The sequence below is a fragment of the Mizuhopecten yessoensis genome, unplaced genomic scaffold (assembly GCF_002113885.1).
Source record: "Mizuhopecten yessoensis strain PY_sf001 unplaced genomic scaffold, ASM211388v2 scaffold10949, whole genome shotgun sequence".
NCBI classification, from domain to species: domain Eukaryota; kingdom Metazoa; phylum Mollusca; class Bivalvia; order Pectinida; family Pectinidae; genus Mizuhopecten; species Mizuhopecten yessoensis.
In genome coordinates this window covers 1,005,339-1,024,284 of record NW_018408802.1, presented here as the reverse complement: position 1 = coordinate 1,024,284, position 18,946 = coordinate 1,005,339, and the positions used below count along the sequence as shown (strand labels likewise).

Genomic DNA, 18,946 nt, shown 5'->3' with positions numbered 1-18,946 from the left:
ACCTGATATATTTATACAGAGAGTTGATTTTGTTTTTAACATGAACAGAAATATTATTCAAAGTGACAAAAAAGCAATAAAACCACCTCATTCAATATCTAGCATACAGATTTTNAAAATGTGATTACCCTATATAAACTATAGTAAAGTTAACCCCCTCCCCAGGGGGAAATGTGAGACCCCAGGGTCATGAAATTCACAATTTCGGTAAAGCACCTTAAGACCCTTCCATCTATGAAGAGCATTTGATTCTACCATATCTGGGTCTTGAGAAGAAGATTTTTGAAATTTCAGTCAATTCGACCCTTTTTTGCCCCACCCATCAGCCCCTGGGGGTCAGTCAGGGCTGATGTGTGCTTATTATTAAACTGCTACCTAATACTGATAATGCTAACCCAAATTGAATTACTTCCAATGGAAATCAAACAAATGTTGGTCCAAAATGTGATTACCCTATATAAACTATAGTAAAGTTAACCCCCTCCCCAGGGGGAAATGTGAGACCCCAGGGTCATGAAATTCACAATTTCGGTGTGGCACCTTAAGACCCTTCCATCTATGAAGAGCATTTGATTCTACCATATCTGGGTCTTGAGAAAAGTTTTTTGAAATTTCAGTCAATTTGACGCTTTTTTGCCCCACCCATCAGCCCCTGGGGGTCAGTCAGGGCTCATATGTGCATACTTTCAAACTGCTACCTAATACTGATAATGCTAACCCAAATTGAATTACTTCCAATCGAAATTAAACAAATGTTGGTCCAAAATGTGATTACCCTATGTAAACTATAGTAAAGTTTACCCCCTCCCCAGGGGGAAACGTGAGACCCCAGGGTCAAGAAATTCACAATTTTGGTAAAGCACCTTAAGATTCTTCCATATATGAAGAGTATTTGATTCTACCATATCTGGGTCTTGAGAAGAAGATTTTTGAAATTTAAGTCAATTTGACCCTTTTTGGCCCCGCCCCTGGGGGCTTGGGACTAAACCGGCCGCTAATTTTGTTGACCTTTGTCCATGGAAGGTCCCTGCAAAATTTCATTGAAATTCGTTCAGGGGTTTTGGAGAAGAAGTCGAAAATGTTAATTATTTATGGACGCACGACGGACGACGACGGACAAAAGGCGATCGGAATAGGTCACCTGAGACTCAGGTGACCTAAAAATGTGAGTAATTTTTTTTTTTAAGTCTGTCCAACTGAACAGCGTTTAAATTATATTGTGTATGACCTGAACCAAGTGTCGTGATCAAGATATCATCATACATAAATGCACTAATGACAATGGAAGCCAGGCACTGTATTGTGAATTTACTAGCTATAGTGATGCAGATGTATATGTATAGTCTGAATTATTCTGACGTTTTATCGACTTTTTTCATATCAGTCAGTCGTCGATTAACGTCATTAATCGACGACAGACTGATATGAAAAAAGTCGTTAATCGACGACAGACCGATATGAAAAAGGCGATAAAACGTCAGAATAATTCGGACTAGTAGATGTACAGCTTTCTAATGTGTCCCCCTTTATCCTGGTATTGTCTGGGTTAGTAACTTTATCAGTCGTGTAGTACGCATATCCCACTGCATGCATGTCCCATCTTTTATAAATAAATAGAGTGTTGAAGACCTGGTGGTCGGATGGCGCAGGAGATATCACACTTGCCTTTCGCAAAGGTGGCCGGGGTTTGATTCCCTGATCAGACATGAAAAGGTATGGGTCATCTGGCTGACCACGTGGGCTTTCTCTGGGTATGCTGGTTTTTCCACATCAAGACCTCCTGCGCGCTAACATCTAAGCCAACAAGAGGGATTAATACAAGTTTCATAATTGTTGTCAAATAAATAAAATAAATACATATACATAAAGTTTCAATCCAAGAGATACCTTTATGGTGTACAGGGAGAAAAGATCCACCCTCACACCAGGAATTAAACCCCAGCTGTCTTGTCATGGATGCCAGTGACTTAATCACTGAGCCCATTATTCCAAACTGTTTTATCATCAAACAGAGTTTGAATGAATGAATGTTTTTGAATGAAGTATTTTCACAACAAATGTGAAGTTCCAGTACAAGTCTTAATAGTTTCATAGAATGTTTAATGCAAAATAGCATGACTGAACCATTAAGGATGGTCCCCCTCCCCCCCAAAAAAAAACAGTTTATGCAGCCGGGTCATGCATTTGCTGAGAAGTCTGTACCACAAATGGTTTAAGACTTGTCTTCACTCAGTAGCATATGATCATAGCTGTCAACCTGCTCATTAGGAGGGAGACTCCCTTATTTTGACCTCGCTCATTAGGAGGGAGACTCCCTTATTTTGGCCTCGCTAATTAGTAGGGAGACTCCCTTATTTTGACCTCCCTCATTAGGAGGGAGACTCCCTTATTTTGGCCTCGCTAATTAGTAGGGAGACTCCCTTATTTTGACCTCGCTCATTAGTAGGGAGACTCCCTTATTTTGACCTCCCTCATTTGGAGGGAGACTCCCTTATTTTGACCTCCCTCATTTGGAGGGAGACTCCCTTATTTTGACCTCCCTCATTTGGAGGGAGACTCCCTTATTTTGACCTCCCTCATTGGGAGGGAGACTCCCTTATTTTGATCTGCCTCATTGGGAGGGAGACTCCCTTATTTTGACCTCCCTCATTGGGAGGTAGACTCCCTTATTTTGACCTCCCTCATTAGGAGGGAGACTCCCTTATTTTGACCGCGCTCATTAGGAGGGAGACTCCCTTATTTTGGCCTCGCTAATTAGTAGGGAGACTCCCTTATTTTGACCTCCCTCATTTGGAGGGAGACTCCCTTATTTTGACCTCCCTCATTGGGAGGTAGACTCCCTTATTTTGACCTCCCTCATTAGGAGGGAGACTCCCTTATTTTGGCCTCGCTAATTAGTAGGGAGACTCCCTTATTTTGACCTCGCTCATTAGTAGGGAGACTCCCTTATTTTGACCTCCCTCATTTGGAGGGAGACTCCCTTATTTTGACCTCCCTCATTGGGAGGTAGACTCCCTTATTTTGACCTCCCTCATTAGGAGGGAGACTCCCTTATTTTGGCCTCGCTAATTAGTAGGGAGACTCCCTTATTTTGACCTCCCTCATTAGGAGGGAGACTCCCTTATTTTGCCCTCCCTCATTGGGAGGGAGACTCCCTTATTTTGATCTCCCTCATTAGGACACCTATGCAAAATGAAACCAAGTGTATACTTTGTTGATTAAATGTATATTGTTTTTAGGAAATTAGTTAAGAGTTAACAAAAATCCACTTGAATGGAAGAAACTTGATTATCTGTATCCTGCAAGCAAGTCAGTCAAAATTAAACAGCTCCCAATTAACAGATTTACCCTAACATTTCATATTAAGAGCCTTCAACAGCTATCTCAAAACACATCCGTCACCAGACACCACCTGACAAACAGGAAGTTGATAAGTGTTTGTCTATATACGATATTGACCTGCTTTATCACCAACCCTTTGTCAGAAGGCGTGTAAATATGTTAAAACACTTAAATCATACTTATCAGTACACGCGTACGTCTCTAGACAGGTTATACTCTGCCCCCAGTAATATCACACAGTGATACACCTATAACAAAATGTAACATACATGTAATTAAATAATTCTCTGTTTCATTCCATTCCAACCAAGAATTCTTGCCTTATTATTTGGTCACTGTCATCATATGCGTCTATTTTCAATACGCAAACAAGTGATCCTTGTGGGGCTTTTCTTTGACAAATTAGCTTTTCATGCAAGGTTACACACATGCATGTGATCAGATTTGACAACAGCTATTTGGTGAAATGAAAAGAAGGCATCATGTGATAAATGTTTGCATGTGAAAAAGAACAGCTGAATTTGGCTGATCTACAGCTGCAGGGGTTCGTTACAAAGGTCTGACATATACATTGTACCCGTATGCCTTACTGATATAGGTCACAGCACATCTGTGTGCTTTGACCCACAGCAGTTTGGCATACATGTATTTTAGATTCTACATAATTGTCATGTTGCCTTATATGGACTTAACACATTCACCCCTGAAATTTCATAATGAACTATTCAAACTTTTGAATTAATATTGGAAACGTTCTAAAGTTGACACACAACAACGTGACAAGTGCACTCATTTTCAAGTGATAGTATAGTAAGAGTACTCCGTATAGATAAAATCAACATACATGCTCACAATATTATTCAAGATTTAAATTTTCTAAATCATTAAAGTTGAAATGGTCTTTGGTGATAATTTGTAACATTTTCTCATCCGTATTTTAATATGCCAACATAATGCACACAACTGTTGATCATTATTGAAACAAGAGGCCCAATGGGCCTGAATCATTCACCTGGTATTAATCTCACAAATAATCTTTAAAGTGGACTAAAATACAGCTACAGGCAGAATATCAGTGTTTGACTCATAAGAACCAATTAAAGGTTTAAACATATGACGCCTGTGACCTTTTTCAAGTGATAGTATAGTAAGAGTACTCGGTATAGATAAAATCAACATACATGCTCACAATATTATTCAAGATTTAAATTTTCTAAATCATTAAAGTTGAAATGGTCTTTGGTGATAATTTGTAACATTTTCTCATCCGTATTTTAATATGCCAACATAATGCACACAGCTGTTGATCATTATTGAAACAAGAGGCCCAATGGGCCTGAATCGCTCACCTGGTATTAATCTCACAAATAATCTTTAAAGTGGACTAAAATACAGCTACAGGCAGAATATCAGTGTTTGACTCATAAGAACCTATTAAAGGTTTAAACATATGACGCCTGTGACCTTGAATGTCAAACAAGGACATAAGGTTGAACAAAGTTTATAGTCGTCCAACCAAGCATGCTTCTGGCAAAATATCATTACCCTGGACCTTTTGGTTATAAAGAACAAGTCATTTAAAGATTTAAACGTATATTGACCACTGTGACCTTGCATATGGGCAAAGGTCATTCATCTGAAACAAGAGGCCCAATAAGCCTGCATCGCTCACCTGGTATTAATCTCACACTTGTAATCTTAAAAGTGGACTAAAATACAGCTACAGGCAGAATATCAGTGTTTCATTCATAAGAACCTATTAAAGGTTTAAACATATGACACCTGTGACCTTGAATGTCGAACAAGGACATTATAAGTCCTTCATCCCAGCATGTTAATGGCCAAATATCATCACCCTTGGCCTTGTGCTTATTAAGAAGAAGTCATTCAATGGTTTTAAACATACTTGACCCCTGTGACCTTAAAAATGGATGAAGGACATTCATTTGAACAAACTTGGGAGCCCTTCATCCAAGCATGTTACTGGCCAAATAACATTATCCTTTCCCTCTTGGGTATTCAGAAGAAGTTGTTTAAATGTAATGAACATATTTGACCCCTGTGACCTTAAAAATGGATGAAGGACATTCATTTGAACAAACTTTATAGCCCTTCATCCCAGCATGTTACTGGCCAAATATCAGTAACATTTTCTCATCCGTATTTTAATATGCCAACATAATGCACACAACTGTTGATCATTATTGAAACAAGAGGCCCAATGGGCCTGCATCGCTCACCTGGTCCCTTTGTTTTTCAGAAGAAGTTGTTTAAAGGTTAAGAATATATTTGACCCTGTGACCTTGAAAAAAGATGAAAGTCATTCATTTGAACAAACTTTATAGCCCTTCATCCCAGCATATTACTGCCCAAATATCATCACCCTAGGCCTATCGGTTATTCAGAAGAAGTTGTTTAAATGTTTTAAACATATTTGACCCCTGTGACCTTGAAAATGGATGAAGGTCATTCATTTGGACAAACTTGGTAGCCCTTCATCCCAGCATGTTACTGGCCAAATATCAGTAACATTTTCTCATCCGTATTTTAATATGCCAACATAATGCACACAACTGTTGATCATTATTGAAACAAGAGGCCCAATGGGCCTGAATCATTCACCTGGTATTAATCTCACAAATAATCTTTAAAGTGGACTAAAATACAGTTACATGCACCTTGAAAATAGATGAAGGCCCTGGACCTTTTGGTTATACAGAACAAGTCATTTAAAGATTTAAACGTATATTGACCACTGTGACCTTGAATATGGGCGAAGGTCATTCACTCCCTTCATCCAAGCATGTTACTGGCCCAATATCATCAGCCAAGGCCTTTTGGTTATTGAGAGGAAGTTGTTTAAAGATCTTTAACATGTTTGAACCCTGTGACCTTGAAAATAGATGAAGGCCCTGGACCTTTTGGTTATACAGAACAAGTCATTTAAAGATTTAAACGTATATTGACCACTGTGACCTTGCATATGGGCAAAGGTCATTCATCTGACACAAGAGGCCCAATAAGCCTGCATCACTCACCTGGTATTAATCTCACAAATAATCTTTAAAGTGGACTAAAATACAGTTACATGCAAAATATCAGTGTTTCATTCATAATAACCTATTAAAGGTTTAAACATATGCCACCTGTGACCTTGAATGTCGAACAAGGACATTATAATATTAGGGTGAACCGAGCATGCTTCTGGAAAAATATCATTACCCTGGACCTTTGGTTATACAGAACAAATCATTTTAAGATTTAAACATATATTGACCACTGTGACCTTGAATATGGGCGAAGGTCATTCACTCCCTTCATCCAAGCATGTTACTGGCCAAATATCATCAGCCAAGGCCTTTTGGTTATTGGGAGGAAGTTGTTTAAAGATTTTTAACATGTTTGAACCCTGTGACCTTGAAAATAGATGAAGGTCATTCGTTTGAACAAACTTGGTAGCCCTTCATCCCAGCATGTTACTGGCCAAATAACATTATCCTTTCCCTCTTGAGTATTCAGGAGAAGTTGTTTAAAGGTTTTAAACATATTTGACCCCTGTGACCTTGAAAATGGATGAAGGTCATTCATTTGAAAAACTTGGTAGCCCTTGATTCCAGGATGCTACTGGCCAAATATCATTATCCTAGGACTTTTGGTTACTGAAAAGAAGTTGTTTAAGTAAAAAGTTGAAGCTGGACAGACGGACGGACGACGACGGACAACGCACCATGGCATAAGCTCACTTGCCCTTCGGGCAGGTGAGCTAATAAATGGTATTGAACAGTTTGGATAAGTTCAGATATCATCTAGCCTCGATTTCTTAAGATTTAGAGTCAAAACAATTCTGTCTCTCTTTCATTGCAATTTCTTGGTTATTCATAATATGAATACATGTACATATATTTTTGTCTATGTGTGATACTTTTTACCCTATGTGCAATACTTTTTACCCTATGTGTGATACTTTTTAACCCTCTCTGTTAAAACTCCTTGTCTATGTGTGATACTTTTTAACCATCTCTGTTACAACTCCTTGTCTGTGTGTTCTGTTTAACCCTCTCTGTTACAACTCCTTGTCTATGTGTGATACTTTTAAGTTTTTACCCTATGTGTGATACTGTTTAACCCTTTCTGTTACAACTCCTTGTCTATGTGTGATACTTTTTAACCCTCTCTGTTACAACTCCTTGTCTATGTGTGATACTGTTTAACCCTCTCTGTTAAAACTCCTTGTCTATGTGTGATACTGTTTAACCCTCTCTGTTACAACTCCTTGTCTATGTGTGATACTTTTTAACCCTCTCTGTTACAACTCCTTGTCTATGTGCGATACTTTCTAACCCTCTCTGTTAAAACTCCTTGTCTATGTGTGATACTGTTTAACCCTCTCTGTTACAACTCCTTGTCTATGTGTGATACTGTTTAACCCTGTCCGTTACAACTCCTTATCACCTGCAGCTGTGTATCAACCTTCTTGTAATGCACACTCCTTCCATGTCATAGGTTAAAAACACCAACACTGTTCTAAAGCCAAATCCTGAATTTAAATCTGCAAGTCATTTCAATCTGATTAAAATGCACATCTTCAAAATCAATGAATGCCAAGATAAGTGTTTTACTCTCGATTGCATGTAATTTCAAATGTTTAAATATACTATTTGACTACTGAGTTGTCAAACACCTACAAGCCATTAGGGTATGAGGATTATTAATACTTTGATGTTGTAGATAGAATATCCTATTCAGAGAATATTAGAACAAGAGGCCCAATGGGCCTGCATCGCTCACCTGGTATTAATCTCACACTTGTAATCTTAAAAGTGGACTAAAATACAGTTACATGCAAAATATCAGTGTTTCATTCATAAGAACCTATTAAAAGATTTAAAGTAAAACATATGACAGCTGTGACCTTGAATGTCGAACAAGGACATTATAATATTAGGTTGAACAGAGTTTATAGTCTTCCAATCCAGCATGCTTCTAGAAAAATATCATTACCCTGGACCTTTGGTTATACAGAACAAATCATTTTAAGATTTAAACATATATTGACCACTGTGACCTTGAATATGGGCGAAGGTCATTCACTTGGTAGTCCTTCATCCCAGCATGTTAATGGCCAAATATCATCACCCTTGGCCTTTTGCTTATTAAGAAGAAGTCATTCAGTGGTTTTAAACATATTTGACCCCTGTGACCTTAAAATATATATGTCCTAGGCCTCTTGGTTATTCAGAAGAAGTTGTTTAAAGGTTAAGAATATATTTGACCCTGTGACCTTGAAAAAAGATGAAGGTCATTCATTTGAACAAACTTTATAGCCATTCATCCCAGTATGCTACTAGCCAAATATCATCACCCTAGGCCTATCGGTTATTCAGAAGAAGTTGTTTAAATGTTCGCCCTCTGTGACCTTGAGTATAAGTCAAGGTTATTTATTTGAACAAACTTGGTAGCCCTTCATCCCGGCATGTTACTGGCCAATTATTATCAACCTAGGCCTCTCTGTTATTCAGAAAAAGTTGTTTAAAGGGTCATTCATTTGAACAAACTTGTTAGCCCTTCATCCCAGCATGTTACTGGCCAACTATTATCAACCTAGGCCTCTTGGTTTTTCAGAAGAAGTTGGTTAGTGTTTTTAACATATTTGACCCCTGTGGCCTTGAATATAAGGCAAGGTCATTTATTTGAACAAATTTGGAAGCCCTTAATTCAAACATGTTACTGGCAAAATATCATCATCCTAGGCCTCTTGGTTATGCAGAAGAAGTTGTTTAAAGATTTTAACATATTTGACCCCTGTGACCTTGAAAATTGATGAATGTCATTTATTTGAACAAACTTGGTAGCCCTTCATCCAATCATGCTTCTGGCCAAATATCATCACCCTAGGCCTTTTGGTTACTGAGAAGAAGTTGTTTAAAGTAAAAAGTTGACGCCGGACGGACGCCGGACGCCGCACCATGCCATAAGCTCACCTGACCCGAACAGTTGCGCTAAAAACAAGAGGCCCAAAGGGACTATATAGCTCGCCTGGATCTTTATGCCCAACAATAGTATATATATTTAGCTATGGGTTTTAGATATCCCAACTATTTCAAAAGTTATTGTCCAGAAATCAAGCCCCTTTAGGCGAGGCCATTCCCTAGGGTCAATTCTAATATATCTTAAATAGCGTTTTGGATTCTTATGTTCTGAACAGTTCTCTACAATAGCAAAGAAACTTGTATTATATATCTTATTAAATAGGATAGTTTATAATACAAGGGATATAACTCACTACACATGTGTTCAATACAAAAGCAATGAAGATGTGGATTCTGTGTAATAAATTATTACAACAAAGTATCACATGTATTGTATCTATCACTCTGTCCATAATTGTATGATGTTAACTTAACAAGACCAGCTAGTTGTTAAAAACTTAGTTAACTGAACTTATTTACCCCTGAAGATAAATATGAACTCTTCCAATACAAAGGTTGGAATAGTTCATTATGAAATTTCAGGGGTAAATGAGTTAACAGGAAAAGGGTCCTCAATACAGATTTTCAAAATGCCATTTTTCAAAAATACCTCAAAAATCACAAAGAAAATGTATGAGTTGTCTCTGCATGATCCGTTTGGATCCTTTTTCATGAAGTTTTTTACCTGAATTTCAGTATTTTTTAAAAATATAAGATGTGAAAGTTTTGTGTTGATCGGTCCTTAAGCTGACCTAGTTTTTGACACCGGGACCAGACAAACATTGTACAAAGTTTTTCCTGTGTATTTTGGCACCATCTTCGTGTTTGAGAAACACTGAGGAGATATTGAATGATCAAAATTCACTTCTTTTCTTTTGTTAAAGAATGTACAATTTTCAGAAGTCCCTCCTGCTATTTGGAAATGAAATGACACAATTTTGCATAAATGTTTTGAGATAAGTTTCCCCCCCAAACAGGGTTTTACAAGGAACAGGGCCCCACAAATGTACACAGGAAATTCCAAGTAGATTTAACAATTAAAAACAATCTAATGAGAACTCAACAGATTTCTCGAATTTAATGACAAAAAATGATACATTAATAATGATAAATGTATAATATACTTGCAGTACTTAATCTCTAGTGCGGTGCAGGGTACCACAAGTTAAACAGAAAACTGTCACTACTATAGTACTTATATATTTTCCACTGTACTTTCACATGCATATTGCTGAAACATTTATCCATATCAAGTACTTGTGTACCATGAATAAGCTTTTAGTCTTTTCACCATGTCATTAAAAATCAAATTATATTGGTCCATAACTTAAAAAAAAAATACAGAAAAATATTAGTCTAATAAAATAGTATTTAGTCTATCTATAGGTAAGGGCAGTCGTGTAACAACAAAAACAAATCACCAAAACATTGTCACATGTATATATGATTATCACAATTATATATGCATTTGAACTCTGACCTAAATATATCAGGTAAAAGACATGATTATCTTACTAGTACAGCTGTACTTAAATTTCACTTTTTATCCCGTGTTGAATGTTCACTCATCAAAATAACGAACTTTTCAATATTGTTTCAGGATCTTAATTACATATAAGTGTGTTACAGGACCACAACTGATAGGTTGAAGCTGTTCCAATATTATTCTCGTAATTGATAGTATTTCTAAAATACCTTCCACATTAATTCATGACCTTATTGTTATTTAGCACAGAGTTTCAGGCTTTAACCATTTCCTTGTGAATGAATTAATATTTATTATTTTCTTTCCATAAATACTTCCAATTATTTCTATAATTTGCTTTAATGATTCGTAGTCGGTCACAAATGTCACATATATCATTCCATGTGGCTGTGCAAAAAGTTCTTTTCCATCTAAGATAGCACTCTTAATTCAAGATCGCTTCGACAGTGACCTTGACACTACGAGGTCAAATAACACACACAAGATTTCTCTTCATACTTTAGATCCAAGCACTAACAATCGAAATAGTCCATCAACAATGTCATCAAAAATTTATATCAGCAGAAAATTAGTGCACACAGGTATATGAATTTAACAATAGCATTTAATGCAAAAATGCGCAATGCAGTTTAGAGTTCTTGTTGGGTTGATAAAATTCATGGAAGGGTCAATTGACGTCATCTGTGGTAGCTTGTCCATAGAATAACAACCATTTTCAAAAGACAATTTGCACATTCAAACATCAGTCCGTTGTTCGAACCAAGCTTTAAACATCTCATTCCTACAGTGTTGCTTTTCCATTCTGTATCCAAATATTAATGTGATAAATAAGAATAACACAATCCTTTTGCAGGTTTTCTTCTTTTTCTTCACTCTGTTCTTTGATGACAAAATTATTTAAATAACAAGTCAATAGTGGCATCCTGTATTTCAGTTCTCATCTTGTAGATCAAGGTTCTGTTCGTCGTTATCGGCCGACTCGCTTGTCCACAGTGCTAGGTTGTCTCTGAGCAGTTGCATGATAAGCGTGCTATCTTTGTACGTATTGGATTGCTCCTCTGTGTCGCCTATGTCTTTGATGCCCATGTCAAATGCATCCTTAGCCAACGCTTGTGCCTTTTTTGGTTCATTTCTAATTTCATAGTAAAATACTGAGAAGTTTAATGCCAATCCTAACCTGATCGGATGCGTTGGCTTCAGTTCAGTGGTTGCCGTGTTCCATGCGAGCTCATAAGCTTCCTCCGATTGTCGCGAAAATATTTCACGATTTTCTGCGGAAGCAACCTCAACTTTGTAGCGAAAGTAGTCTCCCTTCATTTTCATATAGAAGACCTTGGATTCGGGACCCCCTGCGTCAGCGTTCTTAATTAGGTGATCATCTAACAATTTAGTGACCTCATCACATATTCCATTCAGTTCATCCGCTACTGTCTTTTTGTACTTCTGACAGATTGATAATTTCCAGTGTATCGCCTCGTCCTCCTGTCCATTATCCAGTTTGCATTGCTGACCGTTTTCAGAGGATTCAATGACCCGCCATGCATTTCGACGTGAACCGACGATGTTTTTGTATGCGACGGACAGAAGATTTCGTTCGTCGTCAAGCAAGATGCTCGTTGGAATACCATTTTCCTTAGCTGCCCTGTACTCCTCAGTCGTGTCCGGGAAATCAAGAGGCAAATTCATGGCGAGAGTTTTCATGTACTCTGCCATATCCTTGTACCTCTCGCCTTGTTCCGTAACTTTTGCCATGTGCACTAAGCGGTGTCGTTCGTCGGCCATTGTTCCCGGTGTCTTGTTCCCAGCGAAAGTGTCAGCTAATGTATAATATGGACTGGCTCACAAACAGAGACAGTTATTATATATCTGTAATCGTAGGCTGAACTCACCGTGTTTCCAAAATGGCCGCCGCCTGAACACGACCCTGGTATGCGTGCGTTTACCGACTCTATCGCTCACAATACACACGCACTGCCTGATTATGAATAGCACTCCGTACCGCTACACAAAATATAGCTCGTTTCCGAAATGTTTCGATAGGCTTTGTATAATTCGAAAAGTTCAGCTTATGGCCACCACTAGCCGATACTGGAAGGAGACCCGGTTGGTATAGAAATTAACGTGACTCACTGCGTAATTCAACAGGGCGGGGCTAAGTTGCTGGTGGTACAAGTATTGTGGGAAGGGGTTTTGCCGCCTTGGTCGCCGGCTCATTCAGCCATATCGCTATGTGTGTGTACACACGCTGAGCGAGACAGTTGGTGTACACCGTAGGCAGTAGCGATACAGCTATAAAGGTATTCGGTAATTATTGCGCAATGGAGAGTTAGCCATTTGTAACGATATTTCTGTTAACACGTCACAACTGTAAGTAGGAACACGTTCTATTACTTGTAAGTTTTGTTTCTATATAACATTTTACTTACACCTTGATATATATACAACTTCATATATGTATATTCATTTTGTCTAGTAAGGAGGGAGGGAGTTAGTCACAATGTTATAGACATGTATAGATATGTAACTGAAGAGGAAAAATGCACGGCCAGACCGGGGTTCGAACCCGGGACCCTCCGAACTCTTAGACGGACGCTCTACCAATTAGACTATCTGGTCGCCGACGATCGACCCAGTCGAGTTCCGCAATATTATATATAGTTTTTTTAGGTTACTGATCACAATTTCGTGGTAATACGATCCAAACCAGTTATTCGGTATAATTATTCGGCCATAATTTATTGACGAAATTGATCAAGTCTGTACGGAAGCTTGAATTTCAACAATGTATTACTTTTATACTATAACAAGACATGTTTATAGGTAATATTTTGAAACACAAAGATGTCTTGTAACATTGTTCAATAAAGTTGAAATTAAACAAAGTTTTATTTTGTACTTTGTCTTACGTATACTTTGCATTACCTACTGTTTAACATCAATTAATACTTTCACAGTGCAAAGGAAAAGTTTTTATTCTCGCAAACTGGTTACAGTGTAGAGAATTATATACATACATATATAACAATCTACATGTAAATCATGGTGTTAATGGACAGTGTTAATTCGCTCAATTATGTGCTTAAGAAAATTTACAAGTGAAATTACTTCTTGACTTCATTATTGAAATAATTAAATAATCTTTCAAAATGACATCTCAACATAAATTTCTTCTGTTTTGCAGTATTTGGTGATCATTACAATTAATCAAATAATGATATTCGTCTTCAATTTCATTCAGGTCGCAAAGAATTATTCCATCTACCACATTGAATCGGAAATTTAGCATTACAAATTCTAAATTTACAATAAACATTTGCTAGTTTTGGAGGGAAATCTAGCAGATATATTTCTAATGCAAAGTCATTTTTATAAATTCTGTAATTGGTCCCTACATCGCTTCTCAATTTATCTTTGAGTGTATGGAAAACTGTATTTTTCAACCATTACTTTGGAATTCTTGACTTTCAAATATTTGTGTTAAATTACATTCTTTAAGGATATTTTTATACGATATAACCATTGAGTTATAGTTTATAATTATCTTATGCATTTTATTACTTAATTTATTAGGTATTGGTTCTAACAATTTGGCCAAAATCCAATCATTCAAACTTTGATATTTACATTCAGAGGAAATCTTCATAGTTCTCCATAAATCATGAAATTGGGTGTCGATGTTTTCACGTGAAAAATATGTTTACAGAACTTCAAATGTAAGCGTTCTAAAAGTTTGTTATCACTGAAAACACAGTCTTCACAATCATGGAACATGACAGAAAAGTCTGCAGACACAATGAGATTGAAATCGAGACAGTTGCACCATTGAGCGCGGGGCTGGGAGGTGGAGTTGTTGAAGACCATGAAAATGTTAATGTTTGTAAGGAGGTTTTCCAAGAACATATTGTATAAAAAGATGGCAGTTGAGCTATTATAAGGTCTAACCACAGGGACCTGAGAGTTTGTTACAGCTATATTTGTACTTAAACAAAGGTGTTCCGAGTAATTTTACACGTTTTAGGGGCGTAGATTAGTTATATGCGTATATACCTTAATTACCCATAATATACGCAGTGATGGTTTCCCAATGATGAAATATAGATTGGGGTGTGATTTAAGTATACCATGCAGTATAAACCATCATAGTCGGGTGATGCAGTGGGTAGCGCACTTGCCTTCCACCATGGCGACCGGGGTTTGATTCCCCGATCAGACGTGGAAAGGTATGGGGTTACCTGCCCGACCACGTGGTCTTTCTCCAGGTTCTTCGGTTTCCTCCCACACGTGCTAACATCTGGGCCAACAAGAGTGACTCATATAAGTTGTAAAATCTCGTTTCATAATTGTAAAATAAATTTTATATTGTATATTAATTTTCAATAAGTATAGCATGTGTAATGATCAAATTGATCTAACACCCTACACGTAAATGAGCATACGTAACCCCCGGAATTTGAGGATTACTATTTAGATGAGTCTAAGTTATGTTTATTGATGGGCGACATTACTCTGAAGGTGGTACGTGTCAGATGATTAGTTTACCACACATGATATTAAAATTATATCATGATATTAAAATTATATCATGATATCATTGATGGTATTATACGATCTGTTGCAAACCCTCTGGGAGCTTATATATCTGATCTTAGAATTCTCATTTCATGTTAATATTAAGAAAACTAAGGGATCTATCTAGTTTAATTAGAAACGGAAACGAACGACGCATCTTCAAACCTGAAATGCGAAATGGAAATTCGGTGACGTAACCATTTTTACTGCTTAAGTCACGTGTCACTCCCACCTTATGGCGTCACTGCAGTAATCATCAAAAAGTCACACTGGGTGCTACTATATGTCACTGGAAAGATCTTGGATAGAGTTATTACTTTACGTTACAGACTTAGTATGTGATCAATAGATTGCTTATTCATGCAGACAATTGAGTCACTCGTGTGGTCATTTTGGTCATCAGTGCTTCTAAAAATAACCGTGGAAAAAGTGACTACATAAAACGTTTCATGATAAAAAATAGTAAAGATTATGATGTGAACAAGAAGTGACCTTCACTAGCACTATACAGGTCACGTAGAATGACTTGCTCATGTTCAGCTATTGTACGTTATAAAACAGGTACTGGGTAAGCTAGTCCGAATTGTTTTGACGTTTTATCAACCTTTTTTTTTTATATCGGTCTGGCGTTAATCGACGCCAAACCATTATAAAAAAGTGTACAAAACGTCAGAATAATTCGGACTATGAGTAAGTGATTGAAACTTGTAAAGTGTTTTGTTTCATAATTGTGGGTATTATCACGGAATTAGATTATCTAAGTACGTGGTATTATTCAAATTAGAGACGTAGATATGTTCAAATATAAGGAAAATACATGTATGATAATATGGGTTGTGAGGTTATACGGGCATTTCTTCCCGTATTATAGATGTATCCTGTGGCTATATACTATTATTATCTTACAATTAAAGGGCACAATGACCTTATAAAACTTGGCATGGCTTCCGTTGATTGTCACGTACGGTTTCATCTTTTCACAAAACGGCCATGAAATTTGTTCTGTGACATAAATAGACCAAGGGGAACCAATGTTGTCTAAAAGGAGAGTCAGGCTGCCCCCTTCCATACCTCATAAGATTCAGTGGTAAAATGCCAATGATCCCTACAACTGTAAAACCTGTATCATATATGGGTTTTTTTACATAAAAATACAAGGCACTGTTCCACCAGAAAGCGTTAGGCGGGGAGGGGCGGTATTATCTTGAATAATTCACTTATTGAACGAAACCAGCCAGACACGAGAATGTTTGTTAAAAAGGAGAGATTACTTATGGTAAATCGTATTGACCTCCAGCCCCGAAACCTGATGTAAATGTATCAAGGGGGACTTGTGTAAGTCTAACTCCCAGTGACGTCTGAAGTATCCAAGTTGTTCCGAGGAACCGTGAGATTCCTGGAATAGGATTAGTTTATACGTGTGTAAGTTATAGGTCAGCGTGTCACACGTGACTCACAATAATCAATAACAGGCACAAATGTAGTGGCTAGATGGACAGGTGTACAGTCAGTCATAACCGTAAACAAAACCTGACACCTGGGTTTTGATGCGCTACCGCCAAGCTGACAAATGTGAGAAATTGTAAATTTCCGGATAATTCCGGATGATCGCAGCTGGCAAAAACTATTGCAATGGAAACTTTCAAAAATGTACCTATTCAGAAATTGTTGTATTGCAGTTGTTTTTGGTCAGTTGATATTTGGTTATCTTATGCTTTTAGCTAATATTTCACGATTGTGTCTAGCTTTCAAATAAATTTCACCGGGTTCATCGTCCTAACAGTTACCAAGGTCATATGAAGATGGATGCCAAGTAAGACTGCCGAAAATTTAAAAAAAAACGAGATAGCGGAGAAAGACAAACGCAAAACAGACAGAAGTTGTATGGAAGGGGCAGCAGAACAGTTCTGGTTGCTAGCGTCCCTAAGCGGAATGAATCGAAGACACAGAAGAAAACAACACCATATTCTGCAAACTGCGCCACTTTAGTCGCCCTTTATGATAACATGCGGTGAATAGACAGAACACGTAGGAGAGAAAAGAAAATGTAGAGGTATTTCAATATGCAACGGACCAATCTTGGCTTTCAAATGTCCTTATGCATGAGACACAAAAGAAGACCTCTAATTCTGCGGAGACACACATTAGTCGCCTTATACGATAAGCTGCAGTGGGATACGACACCAGGCCAGTTCTTGATAAAATTATTTCACGGAACTTGACAAGGCACGTTCGGGTTTCCTGTTTTATGGAGCCTCTTGAATGTTTAAATAAGTATTTGTGTTCCACTATCGTCTTGATGCAGCGTAATCCATACTCTGTCTACTACTACAATTACAGACATACTATATCTATGACAATTTTGAGTGTGCAATCACCTCTGTGTGTTAGGTCATCTTTCTGGAGGGTACTGTTTTACTATCCCAGGACACGCACGCGTATTTTGTGCTCACTCAAAATAATAAATATACGCATTGAATATAAAATAAAATAGCTAATTCATCATTTACCTAATCATCAAGGAAGATGTATACAGGTGAGAACAATACATCTACTACTTAATTAGTATGATACGTGTGCTACGTCGGGGTACAGTAGAAATACGTATGCTACGTCGGGGTACAGTAGAAATACGTGTGCTACGTCGGGGTACAGTAGAAATACGTGTGCTACGTCGGGGGACAGTAGAAATACGTGTGCTACGTCGGGGGACAGTAGAAATACGTGTGCTACGTCGGGGTACAGTAGAAATGCGTGGGCTACGTCGGGGTACAGTAGAAATACGTGTGCTACGGCGGGGTACAGTAGAAATACGTGTGCTACGTCGGGGAACAGTAGAAATACGTGTGCTACGTCGGGGTACAGTAGAAATACGTATGCTCATGCACGAACTCCAAACGTCAATATAATGTTATAACTTCAACTAAACTAAAAAACAAAAACATATATATTAGTTTTATTGAGAGGCACGTTTTCCTATGTTAGAAGTAAACAGGAGAAGAATGTATACTCTAGAGGCCAGTCCCGGAAGTTCTGGACTTTGAGGCGATACATACCCGCCCACATGCACGTAGCACTGGGTACAGGGAAGTCGTAATCGATCTACAGGTTTTTTCGATTTAAACATTTTTTATTTGTCATTCAACAAAAAGGATTAGGCACAAGTTATCTCAACTTAGAAACGCCCTCTCCCATACATTTCATTATATTGATTACATGACAACAACAACAAATATATTTATAATATATATGAACAAAGAAGAAAGGAAGGGAAAAGGGAAGAAAAGAAATTTAGAAGAATAAGAAAGAGAGATGATAGGATAATACTACTGACCTTAAAATCTGTTACTATTTTTAATGTAGGTTTGGACTATATGGAAGATATTTTCATTGTCTTCATCTGACAAATTTGGAGAACCGTACATAATAACATTTAGAGAAATATTACAATAACGTGAGATATCATCAATCAAAATTTGTCTTTGTCTGATATACAGCATACAATCAAAAAAGTAATGGACTGCATTTTCACACTCATTTCCACATGCACACATTGGATCACCTACAATATTAACTCTAT

The 18,946-nt window shown here is 37.5% G+C and overlaps 1 protein-coding gene and 1 non-coding gene across 2 annotated transcripts; both read right to left on the bottom strand.

Moving 5' to 3' along the window:
* Window positions 1-10,373: 10,373 nt before the first annotated feature.
* Window positions 10,374-12,928, bottom strand: LOC110463991 (14-3-3-like protein). Its single transcript, XM_021518976.1, has one exon. It carries the CDS (start codon window positions 12,577-12,579, stop codon window positions 11,728-11,730), a length of 852 nt encoding a protein of 283 aa, XP_021374651.1. The 5' UTR covers window positions 12,580-12,928; the 3' UTR covers window positions 10,374-11,727.
* A 411-nt stretch (window positions 12,929-13,339) lies between these two features.
* On the bottom strand, window positions 13,340-13,413 carry Trnal-aag. Its single transcript has one exon. It is a non-coding gene; the product is annotated as a tRNA-Leu (tRNA).
* Between the last annotated feature and the right edge of the window lie 5,533 nt (window positions 13,414-18,946).

Bases quoted from the DNA above. Each gene is read 5' to 3' on its own strand.
- LOC110463991 (XM_021518976.1), bottom strand. From the start codon at position 12,579: ATGGCCGACGAACGACACCGCTTAGTGCACATGGCAAAAGTTACGGAA.